Source organism: Branchiostoma lanceolatum, chromosome 5 (genome assembly GCF_035083965.1).
Source record: "Branchiostoma lanceolatum isolate klBraLanc5 chromosome 5, klBraLanc5.hap2, whole genome shotgun sequence".
Lineage (NCBI taxonomy): Eukaryota > Metazoa > Chordata > Leptocardii > Amphioxiformes > Branchiostomatidae > Branchiostoma > Branchiostoma lanceolatum.
This window is the reverse complement of record NC_089726.1, coordinates 20,655,931-20,679,194: the sequence shown is the minus strand read 5'-3', so window position 1 is coordinate 20,679,194 and position 23,264 is coordinate 20,655,931. Positions and strand designations below refer to the sequence as shown.

Below are 23,264 nucleotides of genomic sequence, written 5' to 3'. Positions count from 1 at the left end.
TGTAAGCTCAAGGAAAGCATCACGCTATATATGTGTTAGTGTTTGTCGATAGCACAACTTCAATGAAAATAACATGAAAATCTATTGCTCTTTTCTTCAGTTATTCTCCTTAGAAGATTTTGACAAATACGCCATTGCAGTTCCAGTGACACATATCAGGGGGTCCAAAATCGACCTTGACCTTTCTCCTTTCAACACCTACCCACATACGAAACATCATTACAATCCATCCACACGTTTTTCAGTTATGCTGACTTTAAGCATCGGTCACACGAACACACACACACACACACACACACACACACACACACACACACACAAACACACACGCAAACACACTCAAAAAAGTATTTTTTCATGGAGATAATCACAGAGGTAAATACTGTGAATTGATTAGTTAAGTCACCTTGTCCAATAGTAATCAAAGTTTTCTGCCCGTAATTAGTTTAACCCCAGCCAATAAGACAGTGACCAGTGGTAAAGGCTAAGTTATTTCTTGCCATTTGCCGATTCAGACATGTTCAAAGCGCACAATCAAGGGTGTAAATTGAATTAAGGTGGTTTTCAACAAAATTCTGTCTAGAAAAATTGATTTAGGAAAATGAGTTGCCCTTAATTACACCGTGTGGCATTGAGTTCAAAAGAACACATTGTCGACACTGACGATGTTTTGTCCTTGTAATGCAATTCATGCAAGTAGTAATGAGAACCCAAAAATAGCGAAACACGGTTCCGATTACGCATGTGCAGTTTCAAAGGTGAAGGCCCCGGGCTTGTAAACAGTTCTCGTCTCGACTTTGTCTAGATTTGCATAACAACGCCCGGACGTATTTTTTTTCACGTCTCATGGGCCTTTTCCTCTGACACTGCACATGCGTAGTCGGAGCCGCGAATAGGCGTATAGCAAAACACGGTGAAGGATATAATTTCTTGTGAGAATCAGGTGTTCGTCCAGATGATAATTTCGAATGCCACCTGGAGAAAAGATTCGATGAAAGCGACCTCAGACAATACCATTAAAATCCACCGACAATTGTCCAGTAGGTTGTGCCGGTTTATTTATTTATAATTCTGTTTTCTTTACACAGGGTAGGCGCACTCAGTGCTAAACGCACAGCTTTTCAGGCGTGCCCTGTACAGAACAACCTAAACAGACTGAATAATATAACAAGGAAATAACATAAACTAATGAACAAGAAGTAACCAAAATATTGATATATATACAACCGAGCGTCAAATCCAAATCATACACCATAAATCAAAGTCGATGAGTTAACCCGGTCCTGGAGGTCAAAGGTCAGCAGTGATGTTTTACTAGCTTTTTTAAAGTTAGGCCCGAAAGTTAGGTTGGCGGAACGAACTTCAGTCCGTGACCTTTAGAAATTCTTTGGAGCGGAGAAAGATCAACAAGTGAGTCCCCTATGCGTATTTGCAGTGCTAAACCTCTGGCGTGTATGCAAATAAGCAGACAGATTCGACCACTTCAAACCATTCCGCTCCGGATGGGTGCGTTCAAAGGTTAAAGGGTAAAGTAAAAGTTGCATGTCTGTTCTTCACTGCTTGATACTATTAACGGTCAGTGGCGATGATTTATTTAAATACTTAGTGAATGTCGACGCTTGGTACTTTTACCTATCATGTGCACAGTCAACGTAGGACAATTGCTATTCTCTGAGATACCATACTAGTGAAAACTTGGTCACTCAATAAGGATTTTAAGCCTGTTGTTTTTCTTACTATACACCTGGTACTTACATAAATGAATACGCTCGGTTATTTGTAATCCACTGTTGTTTTTTGTATGATCTGATGTCACAGTGTCTTACAGTCATAGTATGTCCCTATAAGCTAGTTCACTACGCATGTGCATTGTCAAAGGTGAATGCCCCCGAGACGTAAACAAAACCCGTTGGGGCGTTGTTATGCAAATCGATACAATGTAGAGACGAGAACTGTTTACAAACCGGGGCCTTCACCTTTGACACTGCACATGCGTAGTAGCAACCGTGAACTAGCTTTTTGACTGCACCTGTAACTGACCTCTATCTTCATGTCTGTCTTGTCTCCACAGCGACCTACCGGTCAGTGGACTAGGTCCTTGGTTCTAGATAACTGATCCAGAGTACATAACATCTTAATCCTCATACTGTTAGATCACGAGATTGCCAAGCAGGTACAATTAAGGACTTCATTCTCGGCAGCTTTCATTACCTGATGTTACGTCAGGGTGTTGTTATGCAAATCGAGACAATGTCGAGACGAGCACTGTTTACAAGCCGGGGCCTTCACCTTTGACACTGCACATGCGTAGTAGCAACCGTGAACTATCTTATACATAAAAGACTGGAAAATAGATTATATTATGACATCTGTATATTGATTGAAGTTATTACATATCAATATTCAAATTGATTATGTGTATACGGGCGTAAACGTGACTGAGACATTATGTAGTGTGGGATTTACCCTGGCATTTTTTTTTATTTTTTGGGTTTCCCTTCCTGTTCTCATAGACCTGTCCAAGCCATGGCAGACGAATAGAAGGATGATTCAATTAACATAGCAAGGGAGCCAATTCAAACAACATAAGGTATGTACACATTTGTTATAATGAATAAAACAGACTCTTTGTACACAACCAAGAGATTTATTCCACCGACGTTTCGGTGACCATCTGTCACCTTCTTCAAGGCAATCTTGATCAAAAGTTGTGTATGTGTTACACTTCTGTATGTTTGGAACCGCATAGTGATGTCATCCCCTGTGCACTTCGCGGGTATTTGAGGAAATGAAATCACTTTACTTTCTCATTCATGGTTAGGGAGTAATAGCTGACCAAAGTTACGCCCCCCACCCCATACTTATAAAGCATTATAGACCAATTCAGTGCTCCGGTCTAAAATTCAATCTCTTTATCAGAATGTTCAAACTTTACATTCAAACGATAGGGCACTTGGCGGGTATTTGAGGAAATGAAATCACTTTACTTTCTCATTCATGGTTAGGGATTAATAGCTGACCAAAGTTACGCCCCCCACCTCATACTTATAAAGCATTATAGACCAATTCAGTGCTCCGGTCTAAAATTCAATCTCTTTATCAGAATGTTCAAACTTTACATTCAAACGATAGGACACTTGGCGGGTATTTGAGGAAATGAAATCACTTTACTTTCTCATTCATGGTTAGGAAGTAATAGCTGACCAAAGTTACGCCCCCCACCCCATACTTATAAAGCATTATAGACCAATTCAGTGCTCCGGTCTAAAATTCAATCTCTTTATCAGAATGTTCAAACTTTACATTCAAACGATAGGGCACTTGGCGGGTACTTGAGGAAATTAAATCACTTTACTTTCTCATTCATGGTTAGGGAGTAATAGCTGACCAAAGTTACGCCCCCCACCCCATACTTATAAAGCATTATAGACCAATTCAGTGCTCCGGTCTAAAATTCAATCTCTTTATCAGAATGTTCAAACTTTACATTCAAACGATAGGGCACTTGGCGGGTATTTATGGAAATGAAATCTCTTTACTTTCTCATTCATGGTTAGGAAGTAATAGCTGACCAAAGTTACGCCCCCCACCCCATACTTATAAAGCATTATAGACCAATTCAGTGCTCCGGTCTAAAATTCAATCTCTTTATCAGAATGTTCAAACTTTACATTCAAACGATAGGGCACTTGGCGGGTATTTGAGGAAATGAAATCACTTTACTTTCTCATTCATGGTTAGGGATTAATAGCTGACCAAAGTTACGCCCCCCACCTCATACTTATAAAGCATTATAGACCAATTCAGTGCTCCGGTCTAAAATTCAATCTCTTTATCAGAATGTTCAAACTTTACATTCAAACGATAGGACACTTGGCGGGTATTTGAGGAAATGAAATCACTTTACTTTCTCATTCATGGTTAGGAAGTAATAGCTGACCAAAGTTACGCCCCCCACCCCATACTTATAAAGCATTATAGACCAATTCAGTGCTCCGGTCTAAAATTCAATCTCTTTATCAGAATGTTCAAACTTTACATTCAAACGATAGGGCACTTGGCGGGTACTTGAGGAAATTAAATCACTTTACTTTCTCATTCATGGTTAGGGAGTAATAGCTGACCAAAGTTACGCCCCCCACCCCATACTTATAAAGCATTATAGACCAATTCAGTGCTCCGGTCTAAAATTCAATCTCTTTATCAGAATGTTCAAACTTTACATTCAAACGATAGGGCACTTGGCGGGTATTTATGGAAATGAAATCTCTTTACTTTCTCATTCATGGTTAGGAAGTAATAGCTGACCAAAGTTACGCCCCCCACCCCATACTTATAAAGCATTATAGACCAATTCAGTGCTCCGGTCTAAAATTCAATCTCTTTATCAGAATGTTCAAACTTTACATTCAAACGATAGGGCACTTGGCGGGTATTTGAGGAAATGAAATCACTTTACTTTCTCATTCATGGTTAGGGAGTAATAGCTGACCAAAGTTACGCCCCCCACCCCATATTTATAAAGCATTATAGACCAATTCAGTGCTCCGGTCTAAAATTCAATCTCTTTATCAGAATGTTCAAACTTTACATTCAAACGATAGGGCACTTGGCGGGTATTTGAGGAAATGAAATCACTTTACTTTCTCATTCATGGTTAGGTAGTAATAGCTGACCAAAGTTACGCCCCCCCACCCCATACTTATAAAGCATTATAGACCAATTCAGTGTTCCGGTCTAAAATTCAATCTCTTTATCAGAATGTTCAAACTTTACATTCAAACGATAGGGCACTTGGCGGGTATTTGAGGAAATGAAATCACTTTACTTTTTCATTCATTGTTAGGGAGTAATAGCTGACCAAAGTTACGCCCCCCACCCCATACTCATAAAGCATTATAGACCAATTCAGTGCTCCGGTCTAAAATTCAATCTCTTTATCAGAATGTTCAAACTTGACATTCACACGATATGGCACTTGGCGGGTATTTGAGGAAATGAAATCACTTTACTTTCTCATTCATGGTAAGGAAGTAATAGCTGACCAAAGTTACGCCCCCCACCCCATACTTATAAAGCATTATAGACCAATTCAGTGCTCCGGTCTAAAATTCAATCTCTTTATCAGAATGTTCAAACTTTACATTCAAACGATAGGGCACTTGGCGGGTATTTGAGGAAATTAAATCACTTTACTTTCTCATTCATGGTTAGGAAGTAATAGCTGACCAAAGTTACGCCCCCCACCCCATACTTATGAGGCATTATAGACCAATTCAGTGCTCCGGTCTAAAATTCAATCTCTTTATCAGAATGTTAAAACTTTACATTCAAACGATAGGGCACTTGGCGGGTATTTGAGGAAATGAAATCACTTTACTTTCTCATTTATGGTTAGGGAGTAATAGCTTGGTTTGGTTTGGTTTTATTCGGATCTCTATTAGTGTTCAATTATTACAAATCTTACACTATTCTTCCTGGAGTCCACATTAAATACATTAAAATCAAAATACATGGAACAAAACAGATACAAATAGACAGTCATGAACAAAATCAAATGTGATATGTACAAGATATCTACAATAGATAGACAGTAATGAACAAAATTAAATGTGGTGCAATAAAGGAGCATGAAAAAAAGAGCCGAAAAGAACATGAAAGGTCAGAGGTAAACTTGAAATACATAAGTACATATGTTCAACTACCACCAGTATTGTAATGGCTTGTTTGTGTAGTTTTGTGTAATCAGTGTTTCTTTTAGGAATTTTTTTAACAGTGAAGGTGCGGATGCTTTGATGTGTTGTGGAAAGGTGTTATATGATTTTATACATCTGTACAGAAAGGTTCTGGTAGCTGAGGTGGTTCTGGGTTTTGCCAGTTTGAAACCCCCTCCTTGGGCAAGACGGGTGCTGTGTTGGTGCGTGTTGTCAATTCTTTGTAACCTTTTGTAGATAGCTTCTGGTGTTTTGGCCGCCAGAAGTTTATGAAACATGATGAGAGTGCTTGTGTATAGTCTTGCGTTAACTTTGGGCCAATTTAACCTCCTGTGCATGTCATCTATGTTGGAATCATACTTAGCATTTAGGACAAGTCTAGCTGCCTTGTTTTGTAGAGTCTGTAGTTTATTCAAGTGAGATTGAGAACTAGCTGACAAGAGGCAAGAACAGTAATCCATGTGACTTAGGACAAGTGATTGTGCGACTGTTTTCAACGTGTCGTTCGTGAGGTAGTCGCGAGATCTTGCTAGTGCTGCCAAAGCGCTTGTCATTTTGGATTTGACTTTGTTCAGGTGTTGAGCCCAGGTTAACTGCTGGTCCATTACTATTCCTAGCAGTTTCGCCTGCTCAACCGGTTCGATCATTCTGTTGTTCATCGAAAGCTGCAGTGTTGGCTTATGTTTTAGTTTGTGCCGACTTCCTATGACGATGGACTTTGTTTTGTCAACATTCAATACAAGTCTGTTTGCGTGAACCCAGTCGCTAATAAGCTTAAGTTCAGACTGAAGAGTGGTCTGTATGTCAGCTAAACTAGGGCCTGCAGCTGAAGGGGTAGTATCGTCTGCATATAATGCGATTTCGCATCGTTTTACCACTGTGGGTAAGTCGTTTGTAAATATACAAAACAGCAGAGGACCCATACAGCTCCCCTGTGGTACTCCACTGTGAGTCTCTCTGCAATTAGAGATACTACCATTTACAAACACTGACTGTGTACGGTTTGTTAAGTAGCTTTTAACCCAGTTAACAGCAGGATTGGTAAAGTCGTAACGTTCCAATTTGGCTAGTAAGATGTCATGACATACCACATCAAATGCGGCGCTGAAATCCAAAAGGACTGCACCTACCAGGTTTCCCTTGTCAATTTCATTTAGCCATTTGTCTGACATAAACTACGCACAAAAAGTTCGGAAACTTAACTTTGGTTGATCATATCTCCGTTGTTTTTTAACCGATTTTAATGCATTATATATCATTATAAAGCTTGTGTAATTCCCTTTTCTATGATACCAAACTTATTGTGATTGAAAACCCACGGAACAAGTACCAGGACTAATGACGTGAGTGGGTCACAGAGAAAAAGTGCCCAAAATTCCCTGTTGGTGTCATACGCGCGCTGTGACATCCTATTGGTATGGGCGCGGATGATGATTCACTATATTGTTTCCCCAGGTTCTAAGGTTATTTCTAGAACACAGACCATCCAAGGTTATTTCTAGCACACAGAACATCCAAGGTTATTTTTAGCACATCGATCCAATTGTTTACACGACAGCATTTGGTGTTGGCAGCGTCATGGTATGGGGAGGCATTACCTCCAGGGGAAAGACAAGAGTTGTCATTGTACCAGGAACCCTCAATGCAGAAAGATATCGTGACACAGTGCTTGATCCGGTGGCCATCCCTTTCCTCCATAACATGGGGCCGAATGCCTTGCTGCAAGATGATAACGCCCGCCCATACCTGAGGGATCATCGCCGACCATCTCCAGCATGCAGGTGTAGAGAGGATGGAGTGGCCCTCTAAGAGTCCGGACCTAGACCCCATCGAACATCTATGGGATCAGCTTGGGCGGGCTGTCCGTGCAAGAGTGACCGAGAGAACAACGCTGGCTGACCTAGGACGACTGCTGGTGGAGGAATGGGACGCTATCCCACAGCATCGCATTGCGCGACTGGTGACGAGTATGAGGAGTAGGTGCCGTGCTGTAGTGAGCGCGTGGCTGGGCCACCCGTTACTAAGACTCCTTGCTAAATCGTTACTAAGACACAGATAGTTGGTTTTGATAAAGAATAAACTTAGCTTTCATGAATATGTCTTGTTTATTCTTGTTGATTTTTCACAATACCCTCGTACAGAAGTCAATATCAACAGAAGAATATGCACGAAATAGCATGTTTGACTATAGTAAGGTAATCTGGGCACTTTAATTCTTCGACCCACTCACTTTAGCAGGCCTGATGCTCGTTTCATGAACTCGCAATCACAATAAGTTTGGTATCATGGGAAAGGAAATCAAAAAAGCTTTTAAATGATATGTAATACATTGAAATCGGTAATAAAATAACGGTAATATGATCGACCAAAGTTAAGTTTCCGAACTTTTTGTGCGTAGTTTATCTACCAGTGCACTCGCTGTCGAGTGGTGCTCTTTGTAAGCGTGCTGGCAATCAGACAAAATGGCGTTTGAGACTAGGTAGGTTTTGATTTGATTGTTGCATATCTTTTCCAATATTTTGCTAAGAGCAGGTAGGAGGCTGATCGGACGACTGTTAGGGCCGTTCACAGGAAGGGCCTTGTTTTTTATAAGAGGCAATATCTTAGCTCTTTTCCATTGTGTGGGGAACGTTTGCTGTTTTATAGAACTATTGAAGATGTGACACACTGGATCCGCTATGTGATCAGCGGCGATTCTCAATAGCTTATTGTCGATGTTGTCAAACCCTGTTGATTTACAGGGTGGAAGTGAAATTAGCAGCTCATGCACTTGGTTCACAGTTATTTCGTGAAAGGAGAAAGAACAGTTTTTCGATGACATGATGTTTTCCTGGATCGGTGCGATTACATTAGCTATGTCTACAGGTCTGTGTGGTGTCAGCCCCGCAACTTTGTTAGCAAAGTATTCATTGAAGTGTTCCGCAATGTCCCTTGGTTTTGTTATTATCTTGCCGTTAGTCTCGATGAACGATGCAGTTCTACGGGAGTTTCGGCCTAGTACCCCGTTAATAACTTTCCAGAGCTGTTTGCTGTTTCTGTCTTTACAGTGTGTTTCTATTAGTTCTTTGTAGTGTACTTTCTTCTTCCTCCTATTTTCTCTCACTACTACGTTTCTCAGTCGTTTGTATATTTCATAATCAGATACAAAACCAGAAGCTTGTGCTGCTCTTTTAGCTTCGTCTCTCATGTTCATTAAATCTCTTAGGTCCTGATCGATCCAGTGGGCCGGGGACGACCTCACGGATCTCTTTCGGACGGGGGCGTGCGAGTCAGCTACTTGAGTAAACAATGACATAAAGCAAGTTAAGGCATCATTAACATCATCTTCATTATTGACAAGGTGCCAGGGAACAAGTGTGATGTCTTGTAGGAAGCTGTTTTGGTCAAACTTACTGTAGGAACGTTTGAGTGTAATAACGGGGTGTCCTTTTGGCACTTTAGTCCTCCGTGTGGTATGGACCAAGTTATGGTCGGTGTAGCCTAATGGGACTGATTTTGTGCATGTAAATATGTCTGATCTGTTCGAAAAAATGAGATCGATGCATGTTCTGGATATGTGATCACCAGTCTGGGCAATTCTTGTCGCCTGCTTGACCAATTGATGCATGCTAAGTGCGGAAGATTCCATTTGAAGTCTGCCTCGCAGGGGGCAGCCGTTATCCGACCAGTTGATATTATAGTCCCCCAATACAAGGACTTCTTGATCGTCGTGTGTTGCTGTGTCGAACATTTGTGTGATTCTGTGTAAGTGGTCAATTCTAGCATTTGGTGGTCTATATACACATCCTATCACAATAGGCTTGACATAGGGAATATGTATTTCCACCCAAACAGCCTCTGTGTCCGGTTATTCTAAATCCGTTTTACATTTGTATGGGATGCTGTCTTTGATATACAGAGCGACGCCCCCTCCTTTGTTGTTACGGTCCCTTCTAACCAGAGTATAGTCTGCTACACTTAGCATTCCATCACATATTCCATCGTCTAGGTGCGTCTCAGATATCGCTAAAATGTGCAGATTGTTAGAGCATAATAAATCTGTTATTTCATGCACTTTATTCCTCAGACTATTTATATTGACGTGGCCTACGTGAAGTCCTTTACTGGCCAGTCCTAGGTCTACGGGGCCGGGGTTTGAGTGGATGTCACCAGACAGCAACAGGGCGAACGTAGCCAGAAGTGTTGACACGTCAGTTGAGGTGCGATTCTGTGTGCGGTATGTCGATCGTCCACCAGTCAGCGTAATGTTGCTGATCGCCTGAATTGCAGACAAGCCGAGCGCTGTGGGATGTTCAGGTGCAGTCTGCCAGCTGCGTGTAATCAGGGCGAATTTGTCCTCCACTTGCGGTAATTGTCGAAGATGGAGTGTCTTTGGAAGCAAGGCTATAACTACAACTGCCACTAGCAGTGAATAACATCTAACAAGAGTACACACTGTTTTTGAAAATGCCATGTTGACTCCAGGAAGCTATATAAAATACATGAATGCGGAGAAGTTTGCGTTGACAATATCTCTTTTAGTCAATTAGCTGGTTGTTAAATTGGCGCCAATTTGGCTATTTGTGTCTAACGTGTGTCCTATTTTTAACGATACATGAGCTGTGCTTGACTAAACGTATACATAAGACTTTCTACTACTTATCATAGATGCAGCAATCTAAATATGTACATACTGTCGCGATCACAATTGATAACGACTATTCCTTAGCAGAAACTAACGCTTGTCGCCAGACACCGTCCGGCCTCCACGCCGAAACAACAAATTATCTAGGGAGATTTTTCAGGCTTATTTTTCCTTTCGATTTGCGACATGATAAGGAACCAGGTAACTGTCGAAAAACAGTATGCTTTGGGCAACTTAGGGAACGAAAACAAAAGTCAAAACTGAAATAATACTTGCGTTAGGGATAAATTTAGCGGAGTCGAAGCGGAAGGTGTCTCACGCCGAAGGATGACCTCTGACCTCTGCTGACCAAAGTTACGCCCCCCACCCCATACTTATAAAGCATTATAGACCAATTCAGTGCTCCGGTCTAAAATTCAATCTCTTTATCAGAATGTTCAAACTTTACATTCAAACGATAGGGCACTTGGCGGGTATTTGAGGAAATGAAATCACTTTACTTTCTCATTCATGGTTAGGGAGTAATAGCGGACCAAAGTTACGCCCCCCACCCCATACTTATAAAGCATTATAGACCAATTCAGTGTTCCGGTCTAAAATTTAATCTCTTTATCAGAATGTTCAAACTTTACATTCAAACGATAGGGCACTTGGCGGGTATTTGAGGAAATGAAATCACTTTACTTTCTCATTCATGGGTAGGGAGTAATAGCTGACCAAAGTTACGCCCCCCACCCCATACTTATAAAGCATTATAGACCAATTCAGTGCTCCGGTCTAAATTTCAATCTCTTTATCAGAATGTTCAAACTTTACATTCAAACGATAGGGCACTTGGCGGGTATTTGAGGAAATGAAATCACTTTACTTTCTCATTCATGGTTAGGGAGTAATAGCTGACCAAAGTTACGCCCCCCACCCCATACTTATAAAGCATTATAGACCAATTCAGTGCTCCGGTCTAAAATTCAATCTCTTTATCAGAATGTTCAAACTTTACATTCAAACGATAGGGCACTTGGCGGGTATTTGAGGAAATGAAATCACTTTACTTTCTCATTCATGGTTAGGGAGTAATAGCTGACCAAAGTTACGCCCCCCATACCATACTTATGAGGCATTATAGACCAATTCAGTGCTCCAGTCTAAAATTCGATCTCTTTATCAGAATGTTCAAACTTTACATTCAAACGATAGGGCACTTGGCGGGTATTTGAGGAAATGAAATCACTTTACTTTCTCATTCATGGGTAGGGAGTAATAGCTGACCAAAGTTACGCCCCCCACCCCATACTTATAAAGCATTATAGACCAATTCAGTGCTCCGGTCTAAAATTCAATCTCTTTATCAGAATGTTCAAACTTTACATTCAAACGATAGGGCACTTGGCGGGTATTTGAGGAAATGAAATCACTTTACTTTCTCATTCATGGTTAGGAAGTAATAGCTGACCAAAGTTACGCCCCCCACCCCATACTTATAAAGCATTATAGACCAATTCAGTGCTCCGGTCTAAAATTCAATCTCTTTATCAGAATGTTCAAACTTTACATTCAAACGATAGGGCACTTGGCGGGTATTTGAGGAAATGAAATCACTTTACTTTCTCATTCATGGTTAGGGAGTAATAGCTGACCAAAGTTACGCCCCCCAGCCCATACTCATATAGCATTATAGACCAATTCAGTGCTCCGGTCTAAAATTCAATCTCTTTATCAGAATGTTCAAACTTTACATTCAAACGATGGGGCACTTGGCGGGTATTTGAGGAAATGAAATCACTTTACTTTCTCATTCATGGTTAGGGATTAATAGCTGAAAAAAATTACGCCCCCCACCCCATACTTATAAAGCATTATAGACCAATTCAGTGCTCCGGTCTAAAATTCAATCTCTTTATCAGAATGTTCAAACTTTACATTCAAACGATAGGGCACTTGGCGGGTATTTGAGGAAATGAAATCACTTTACTTTCTCGTTCATGGTTAGGAAGTAAGAGCTGACCAAAGTTACGCCCCCCACCCCATACTTATAAAGCATTATAGACCAATTCAGTGCTCCGGTCTAAAATTCAATCTCTTTATCAGAATGTTCAAACTTTACATTCAAACGATGGGGCACTTGGCGGGTATTTGAGGAAATGAAATCACTTTACTTTCTCATTCATGGTTAGGAAGTAAGAGCTGAAAAAAATTACGCCCCCCACCCCATACTTATAAAGCATTATAGACCAATTCAGTGCTCCGGTCTAAAATTCAATCTCTTTATCAGAATGTTCAAACTTTACATTCAAACGATAGGGCACTTGGCGGGTATTTGAGGAAATGAAATCACTTTACTTTCTCATTCATGGTTAGGGAGTAATAGCTGACCAAAGTTACGCCCCCCACCCCATACTTATAAAGCATTATAGACCAATTCAGTGCTCCGGTCTAAAATTAAATCTCTTTATCAGAATGTTCAAACTTTACATTCAAACGATAGGGCACTTGGCGGGTATTTGAGGAAATGAAATCACTTTACTTTCTCATTCATGGTTAGGGAGTAATAGCTGACCAAAGTTACGCCCCCCACCCCATACTTATAAAGCATTATAGACCAATTCAGTGTTCCGGTTTAAAATTCAATCTCTTTATCAGAATGTTCAAACTTTACATTCAAACGATAGGGCACTTGGCGGGTATTTGAGGAAATGAAATCACTTTACTTTCTCATTCATGGGTAGGAAGTAATAGCTGACCAAAGTTACGCCCCCCACCCCATACTTATAAAGCATTATAGACCAATTCAGTGCTCCGGTCTAAAATTCAATCTCTTTATTAGAATGTTCAAACTTTACATTCAAACGATAGGGCACTTGGCGGGTATTTGAGGAAATGAAATCACTTTACTTTCTCATTCATGGTTAGGGAGTAATAGCTGACCAAAGTTACGCCCCCCACCCCATACTTATAAAGCATTATAGACCAATTCAGTGCTCCGATCTAAAATTCAATCTCTTTATCAGAATGTTCAAACTTTACATTCAAACGATAGGGCACTTGGCGGGTATTTGAGGAAATGAAATCACTTTACTTTCTCCTTCATGGTTAGGGAGTAATAGCTGACCAAAGTTACGCCCCCCACCCCATACTTATAAAGCAATTTAGACCAATTCAGTGCTCCGGTCTAAAATTCAATCTCTTTATCAGAATGTTCAAACTTTACATTCAAACGATAGGGCACTTGGCGGGTATTTGAGGAAATGAAATCACTTTACTTTCTCATTCATGGTTAGGAAGTAAGAGCTGACCAAAGTTACGCCCCCCGCCCCATACTTATAAAGCATTTTAGACCAATTCAGTGCTCCGGTCTAAAATTCAATCTCTTTATCAGAATGTTCAAACTTTACATACAAACGATAGGGCACTTGGCGGGTATTTGAGGAAATGAAATCACTTTACTTTCTCATTCATGGTTAGGAAGTAAGAGCTGACCAAAGTTACGCCCCCCGCCCCATACTTATATAAAGCATTTTAGACCAATTCAGTGCTCCAGTCTAAAATTCAATCTCTTTATCAGAATGTTCAAACTTTACATACAAACGATAGGGCACTTGGCGGGTATTGGAGGAAATGAAATCACTTTACTTTCTCATTCATGGTTAGGGAGTAATAGCTGACCAAAGTTACGCCCCCCACCCCATACTTATAAAGCATTATAGACCAATTCAGTGCTCCGGTCTAAAATTCAATCTCTTTATCAGAATGTTAAAACTTTACATTCAAACGATAGGGCACTTGGCGGGTATTTGAGGAAATGAAATCACTTTACTTTCTCATTCATGGTTAGGGAGTAATAGCTGACCAAAGTTACGCCCCCCTCCCCATACTTATAAAGTATTATAGACCAATTCAGTGCTCCGGTCTAAAATTCAATCTCTTTATCAGAATGTTCAAACTTTACATTCAAACGATAGGGCACTTGGCGGGTATTTGAGGAAATGAAATCACTTTACTTTCTCATTCATGGTTAGGGAGTAATAGCTGACCAAAGTTACGCCCCCAACCCCATACTTATAAAGCATTATAGACCGATTCAGTGCTCCGGTCTAAATTTCAATCTCTTTATCAGAATGTTCAAACTTTACATTCAAACGATAGGGCACTTGGCGGGTATTTGAGGAAATTAAATCACTTTACTATCTCATTCATGGTTAGGGAGTAATAGCTCACCAAAGTTACGCCCCCCACCCCATACTTATAAAGCATTATAGACCAATTCAGTGCTCCGGTCTAAAATTCAATATCTTTATCAGAATGTTCAAACTTTACATTCAAACGATAGGGCACTTGGCGGGTATTTGAGGAAATAAAATCACTTTACTTTCTCATTCATGGTTAGGGAGTAATAGCTGACCAAAGTTACGCCCCCCACCCCATACTTATAAAGCATTATAGACCAATTCAGTGCTCCGGTCTAAAATTCAATCTCTTTATCAGAATGTTCAAACTTTACATTCAAACGATAGGGAACTTGGCGGGTATTTGAGGAAATGAAATCACTTTACTTTCTCCTTCATGGTTAGGAAGTAATAGCTGACCAAAGTTACGCCCCCCATACCATACTTATAAAGCATTATAGAAAAATTCAGTGCTCCGGTCTAAAATTCAATCTCTTTATCAGAATGTTCAAACCTTACATTCAAACGATAGGGCACTTGGCGGGTATTTGAGGAAATGAAATCACTTTACTTTCTCATTCAGGGTTAGGAAGTAATAGCTGACCAAAGTTACGCCCCCCCACCCCATTCTTATAAAGCATTATAGACCAATTCAGTGCTCCGGTCTAAAATTCAATCTCTTTATCAGAATGTTCAAACTTTACATTCAAACGATAGGGCACTTGGCGGGTATTTAAGGAAATGAAATCACTTTACTTTCTCATTCATGGTTAAGGAGTAATAGCTGACCAAAGTTACGCCCCCCACCCCATACTTATAAAGCATTATAGACCAATTCAGTGCTCCGGTCTAAAATTCAATCTCTTTATCAGAATGTTCAAACTTTACATTCAAACGATAGGGCACTTGGCGGGTATTTGAGGAAATGAAATCACTTTACTTTCTCACTCATGGTTAGGAAGTGATAGCTGACCAAAGTTACGCCCCCCACCCCATACTTATAAAGCATTATAGACCAATTCAGTGCTCCGGTCTAAAATTCAATCTCTTTATCAGAATGTTCAAACTTTACATTCAAACGATAGGGCACTTGGCGGGTATTTGAGGAAATGAAATCACTTTACTTTCTCACTCATGGTTAGGAAGTGATAGCTGACCAAAGTTACGCCCCCCACCCCATACTTATAAAGCATTATAGACCAATTCAGTGCTCCGGTCTAAAATTCAATCTCTTTATTAGAATGTTCAAACTTTACATTCAAACGATAGGGCACTTGGCGGGTATTTGAGGAAATGAAATCACTTTACTTTCTCATTCATGGTTAGGGAGTATTAGCTGACCAAAGTTACGCCCCCCACCCCATACTTATAAATCAATATAGACCAATTCAGTGCTCCGGTCTAAAATTAAATCTCTTTATCAGAATGTTCAAACTTTACATTCAAACGATAGGGCACTTGGCGGGTATTTGAGGAAATGAAATCACTTTACTTTCTCATTCATGGTTAGGGAGTAATAGCTGATTAAAGTTACGCCCCCCACCCCATACTTATAAAGCATTATGGACCAATTCAGTGCTCCGGTCTAAAATTAAATCTCTTTATCAGAATGTTCAAACTTTACATTCAAACGATAGGGCACTTGGCGGGTATTTGAGGAAATGAAATCACTTTACTTTCTCATTCCTGGTTAGGGAGTAATAGCTGACCAAAGTTACGCCCCCCACCCCATACTTAGAAAGCATTATAGACCAATTCAGTGCTCCGGTCTAAAATTCAATCTTTTTATCAGAATGTTCAAACTTTACATTCAAACGATAGGGCGTGATTGTACATATGTACATACTTTGCATTTGGATTGCATCTGATTAATATGTATAAGCAGCAACACCTGTGCTGCATTGATATGTGAACCAATCAGAATTGCCTTGAAGAAGGTCACAGATGGTCACCGAAACGTCGGTGGAATAAATCTCTTGGTTGTGTAAAAAGAGTCGCTTTTATTCAGTTACTTATCAACCTGATGAAACTATTGAATCATTTGATGTAATGTTTCATACAACGTAGAAAATGTTGGTCCGGGTACGATCCGATTGCTACCATGGTTCCTACACTCGCTTTCCTAAAAAATCTTCGGGGTGGCGAGTGTAGGAGCCCCAGTAGTAGTTGGATGGTACCCAGGCTAGAAGAACGTGTGTGTTCATTGGAAATTTGAAAAAAAAAAGCACAGTGACTGTAACAACGTTACAGTTGTATTCATCACGAACAATGTATCAATTATTGAAATCCTTATTTGAAATCTTTTTTCGACAGACCACGCTCGCAGACTCAAGATGATAGAGTCTGAATTAAAATGGTATTTACGAAATGGTCACTAACCCTTAAAGAATAATAGGCAGTTTTGGCAGAATAAAATCTTCTTGTCAGTCAATCCCATGTTGCTATATCTGATACTGTGCAAAAAATAGTTGTATTAATGTGACCCGGAACCCAGACTATTCACAGAGCCTTAAACCTCAGTCCCCCTGGAAAGCCAAGGGCAGACTTAGCCTTAGGGACTTCCGTGTCGTACGACACATGAGGCAGTTAGGTTGGCCCAGCAGGCTTGGTCAGCAGTAGTTCTGCGTACCTAACACTGCACGAAATGGCCTCGTATCCCGGCGTATACGTACAGGGATTTTTCTGTATTTTTGGCGGATACTGACGGATACAGGCGGATACAACGTAACTAACGGATACGCTAAATCCGCACCGGGATATGGAATATTTCCGGAGGAATCCCTGAACGTATTCGCCGGGATACGAGGCCATTTCGTGCAGTGTAAACGTAACATCAGGTACATGTACAAGGACCGGTACAGAGGTTTAGGTACAGGCGTTGCACCTGTACATGTACCTGAACGGTTTGAAAAATTTACATGTGTTTTTCTGAACTTCAATAATGACAGAAACATAAATAAACTGTTAACATCCTGTCAGCATCTTCATTCAAAGAACATAACTAGGTTTCCTACCGCCAAATTCCCTTGGCCCTGCTATTAAAACTCCCGGCCTGCCTGAATGATCTGTTGCATATTAGCTACGCTGTTCCAATGTGTCACTTTGGTAACGTTTGGTGTTGCATGAGGCCATGAGGGTAGGGGAACAGTCACAAAGTAAGCACATGTTGGTGTGAATCTATATCGGTACAGTAGCGATGATTCGGTATTTTGGACCTGTACCTAATCAGTTTTTGCGGTACAGTACCGGTACACAATACCGTTACTCAACACTAGTCAGCAGCCATCCTCCTTACATCCCTGCAGTTTAGGTTGACTGACAGGTCGGTGATATCAGTTAAATTGGCCAGCTGGGGATAGAAGCCCTTCTACCAGCCTGAAGCCCTAGAGAGACAGGTGATGGGGTCATAATAAGTAGTGGCGCATTGTTGAAAAAAAATAACGAACTAAAATATCCGTACTTTTACAGATATTGTCAAGAAAGGACTAAGAAAGGATGTCATGGAGGACCCGCTATGAAACATACGTGCAGGAAGTTCCGATGGCATCTGATGGTGGTGATGCTGATGGTGACTTTAATTGTTGTCTGGTATTATGTTTATGATGAAACAACACGTTTTCGTCATAAAAAACAACTAGTACTGGACTTAAAAACAGACGTAATTAATCCACATCCCTACCGGTTCACCACATCTCATCAGGACAAGTGTGAACATGGCGGAAGTGACGTATTTCTCGTCATCGTTGTGCACACGGCACATGATCACGTGGCCCACCGACAGGCGGTCCGTGCCACATGGGGGAACCAGTCAAATTTACCTGGGGTCGAGATCAAGACACTGTTTGCCCTGGGAACGACAGACGACCAAAAACTTCAACTGGCCGTAGATAAAGAAGATGCCATATACGGAGATATAATTCAAGAAACCTTTAAAGATTCGTACAAAAATCTTACCCTTAAAACTGTAATGACCTTGAAATGGTTCTTGAATTATTGCCCAAAGGCGGCGTACCTTATGAAAACTGACGACGATACTTATGTGAACGTCTTTAACTTAGTGAAGACGCTGCGAAGGTTTGAAGGAAAGTCTGAACTGCTAATTGGCTTCGTCATCAAAGGGGCAGAACCAAGGCGTGACGTCAACAGCAAATGGTACCTGTCAGTTCACGACTTTTCAAAAGATACACTCCCATGGTACACTGCGGGAGGGACGGGATACGTCATCTCGCGAGATTTGGTACCGCGTCTGTATGTGACGTCACATCATACCAAACCCGTGTTCTTGGAGGACGTTTATATCGGGATGTGTGTCGAACGACTTGGGATCACACCTAGTCAGAACAAACAGTTCCACTGTTGTGATAAACTGACCTATGACCCGTGTGTATACAAGAACCTGATTACCTCACATGGTATAGGTGTCGAAGAGATGTACGCCATCTGGGAAGGTGATCATCAGGCGTTCAAAAAGAACTGTGGGATCTATCATGATTGGGTAGTTCCAGCTCTTAACTACCTGCTCTATACATAAGGGCATACTGAATTGATGAGTTCGGGTAGAAAATAGTACCGTCAGTGGTCGAATCAGTAACTGCTACACAAGTTCAAATCAAGCTATTCGCTATGTGATCATCATGTCAACCTTTCTCACCTGATCAGCCGCACAAGGATGGAAAGTTGGATACCCAATCCTTAATATATGAATTAATTTAGATATGAAATATCAAAGAAAGAATATCAAATATACTATTAAATCATGTAGTACTACGTTAGGTCATTATTATCGGGGTTATGATGATCCCCTTTTCACCTTAGCTACAAACTACAGACAAGCTATCGTGATAAGTATTAAATTTTGAAAATGTCTGTGTCCGCCGAAGCTACCTACTGACGGAAAACTATATTGCAATCGTTCGTAATATAAATGTATATTTGACCCCTAATGATTCGCCGCGCCGCAATGCGTGTTTGAAAATGTCTGTGTCCGCCCAGACTACCTACTGACGGAAAATTATATTGCGATCGTTCGTACTATAAGTTGACACTTGACCCCTAATAATTCGCCGCGCCGCAAGGCGTGTTTAAACGTTCTTTTTAGGGTTTTTTTTCAAGATTTGGGGCCGATCGGCCTCTTTCTCAGAAATAGGCTAGCGCTTTCCCAATCATCTTTGTTGGGCAAAAGTTCAACTTTTCGGCGAAAAAGGGTGCCTTGCCACAGACCGACAGACTCGTCCCGTCAAAACATTGTTTTGGTAAAAGATCATTCAAAGCTATTTTGTGGCCACTTTCACAGGCCGCTGCACGGAAAATACGAATTTTCTCAGGAGATTTACTGAAACAGGAATACACATGCATCCTCCCTCTGTCTGTGTACCAAGACAATATAGGAATACCTTATTTATACGGTTGCAACCAATAAAGTCACGTGAATGACGTCATATGACTTAATTAAGACACCAAAGTTGTAAAATTACACATATTTTCTTTTATTTTACTCATACGGCCTTCTCCGACAATTTGGTGGTCATAAGATAAGTACTTTTGGAGTTACAGGGATCCAAAGTGGAGGGCCTCAATAAACTTTCCTAATTCATTATGTAAATTAATGCAATAATTACATAATGTTTATCTAATTATGTTCATCTCTGCCTAAGCTACCGGCTGCATGCCTACAATTATCAAAATCCGTCATTCATTTCTTTGGTTATACTCTTTAGAATATTTTTTACAAAACACGCCCTTGCAGTTCCAAAATTAGATGTTAGGGATTCCAAACCTGCCCCACTTTTCCTGACGTGAAAAAGCCACCTAAATATATGATAGCATGTGTGGGACAAGAGATACAATGACAAAGCTGCTATGGTAGACTTTTCTCATTGGTTTTGAAAATGTTCTCCTATCTTGCATAATTTGTATTTCATTTTGTACATCTTTGTCTCAACTACCTACATATAAAAAATCAAGAAAGTCCGTTATTCCCTTTTTATTTTTATTTTTTCAATTTTGACAAAAACGCCCCTGCAACTGGCCGCTAAGGGGTCAAACCTATGTCACTTCTTTCCGAGCAAAAGAGCTATTTACCACCCAAAAATCGTGACCATTACATGTTCGGAACACGAAATATCAAAACCGGAAGTTTCGCTGCAGTACAAACTAGGAAAGCCGCTAGGGGACCAAAAATCTAATCACTTCTAGTCTTTGTCACAACCTACCATCACGCTTAATATGAAGCCAACCCATCCAGCCGTTCATGAGTTATTATGTTGACCGACAGACACACACACGCACACAAACACACAGACGCTGATGATCGTGAAAATATAATCTAAACTAGAGTTCCACGACCTCATACCTTCGCCAAATGATTTTAATCTTTATGACTGACGTATTAGGAGTGTCTCTCATCAATTACAAATCCTACAAGTTGATCGTCTTCTACCAAATAACAGACGTTGTCCAAAGTATGAGCTTAACAAAGAAGGTTTTGCAAACATTTATCATCAATTATGCAAATGAGGGCCTTGTCAGCATTTTTTTATTTAAGGATGTTCACATTCACGTATATTGTTTCTTCCGAATGCCACTACTATGAAATTCCCATCATTTACCTGTATGGAATTATAATAGTTTCTCATTAATTATGCAAATTAGGCCTACAATTGCATATTTTCTATCTATCAACATCCCTCTCTTCCTCAGTTACAAATGTTACATATTTGAATAGTTATATCATGGAACACAGCAGTTTTTTTAAACATTGTCTCATTAATTATGCAAATAAGAATCTGAGGAAGTTCCGCTGCAGTACTGTAAAAAGCCACTAGGGGACCCACAAGAGTTCACATAGGATGGGAGGCTGTAAGTTGTAGCAGCGACACCATGCGTTCAAAGATTGTACTGCCTTGGGCTGTTTGATGTCCATAGCAACGTCCTAGCCACTCAAACATCCGGGTCTAAATAACAGCAATCTGACACAAATGACAGCTTTGCTGAGGATTTCCAAAACTTGTCCTGTGTTTTTGACCCTAACTGTAATCTTTGAGGTTCAGATAAAATCCGATGTGAAGTGAAGATGCTCTCCAGTACCTTTTATGGAGGGAAAAAAGCCTCCAATTAATTCAATGAGTTTTAATGGCTGTAGGTACGGAAGTGTCACTAGACATAGATTATAACTATTTTTTTCGATTCGCGTTCAGACAGGAACAGGAGTTGTAGAGGATTATAATATACAAAAAAAAAGACGCTTAAGTTCCAGTGCTCGGTCAATTTTACAGTGTGTGACACCAGAATAACGTCATTTTTCGACTCCGGCTTAAGCTATGGTCACACTAAACTCACGTCGTACCTGCGATGGGGTTTCTTCCGTCATGACAGCGCCGTACGTCGTACGTTTGGGAAAAAACCGGGTGCAATAGTTAACACATACAAAGTGGTGGTCACATAAAACGTAGGTACATCGTACGATGGGTTTTTTTAGTGTACCTAGGTCAATCGCAGGTAAATCGCAGGTAAATCGCACGTAAAAGTAGCCATCGCCGAGCGTCCTACGCCGGAAAATACAGCTAAAGATGATTTTGAACATGTTCAAAATTTTGCTTCCGTCGCCGTACGATTTTTATTGCCCCCAATACAGACTTCACTACGGCCTTCTTTTTATATAAATGAGATGAAAAATTTATACATTTCGACCGTGTTCTGATGGTTTCAGTTTTCCCTGATATTGTCGATGTTGTTGAGAAGTGCAGCCACCAGAGCACAGTGTCAACCGGTGTACAGCGAGCCCGCTGAAGAGCCTGCTTTCAAGGCTACGATTTTCCACGTGTCAGATCGAGTATCGCGCACAGGTGATGCATACGATTATTTCATGGCTATACACACGTGGGTTCATAATTAGATCAGACCTCATTCCCTGAAGAACCTACCCAAGGACTTATGGCGTGACGTCTGTATGCTATACTCTGGTGTCACGGCTATATGAAGCTGGCAGACGCCCAGGAACAGCAGCACAACCAGCAGGACGACTAGATCTGAGTTTTATATTGATATCAACGATTGCTTTATGTTGTAAACATATCATCCTGTATCTCTTGACGAAAGAAAGATACTAAAAAGACTGAAACTTTCATTTTGCAGTTAATTGCTGTCACATGCACTTCACTTTCAGAGAAATCCATATAACGTTATCAGTACATCCCACTGAAGATATGTATCAAACCATAAAGAAATGTTGTGCTCCATGATCAGTTGGAATGTTTTCGTTTCACCCTCGTTTTATATCTTAACTTCTGAGTGGTTGTTTAAGGCAATATTGTGTACATAGGTGTGTTATCATGTAAGATCAACGCAATTCAGAAGTGCATGTATCTGTACGAATTATATGTACTTCTGTGAGGTTGTTTCAAACAAATAAAGAGTTGAGAAAGATTTGAGATTTGAGAAATTACTGTAACGTTTTTTTATGAATTCGAAAACAAAACTGAATAAGGAGGCGCTCTAATACATTAAAAGAAAAAGGATGCGATGCAACAAAACGTTATTTTGTCCAAGCCAGTTTGCCCCGGATGTGAAAGGGTGATTTGTAAAAATTATTTCATTAACATATCTTGATATTAAGGGGTGAAAAATAAAGTTACTAGAAGACATATCTTTATGCTTATGCGTCTCTGTTGTCATAAACTAAAAACAACTGAAGCTATCATCAGCGCACATATCTATACATGCAAATCGGCCTATATCATATGGTGCTGCCATGGCAACGAACCC

At 40.4% G+C, this 23,264-nt stretch overlaps 1 protein-coding gene across 2 annotated transcripts; it reads left to right on the top strand.

Annotated features, from left to right (window-relative positions):
- Positions 1 to 1,155: 1,155 nt before the first annotated feature.
- LOC136435671 (beta-1,3-galactosyltransferase 1-like) lies at positions 1,156 to 19,406 on the top strand. Of its 2 annotated transcripts, XM_066429318.1 has the most exons (4): positions 1,156 to 1,575; positions 2,072 to 2,173; positions 2,514 to 2,590; positions 17,970 to 19,406. In XM_066429318.1, exon 4 carries the CDS (start codon positions 18,016 to 18,018, stop codon positions 19,030 to 19,032), a length of 1,017 nt encoding a protein of 338 aa, XP_066285415.1. In that variant the 5' UTR covers positions 1,156 to 1,575; positions 2,072 to 2,173; positions 2,514 to 2,590; positions 17,970 to 18,015; the 3' UTR covers positions 19,033 to 19,406. The 2 variants fall into 2 exon arrangements, with proteins under 2 accessions (XP_066285415.1, XP_066285414.1); XM_066429317.1 differs by lacking the exon at positions 2,072 to 2,173.
- Positions 19,407 to 23,264: the final 3,858 nt, after the last annotated feature.

What these genes read in the sequence shown, in the direction of transcription:
- LOC136435671 (XM_066429317.1), top strand. Translation starts at nt 18,016, where the DNA reads ATGAAACATACGTGCAGGAAGTTCCGATGGCATCTGATGGTGGTGATG.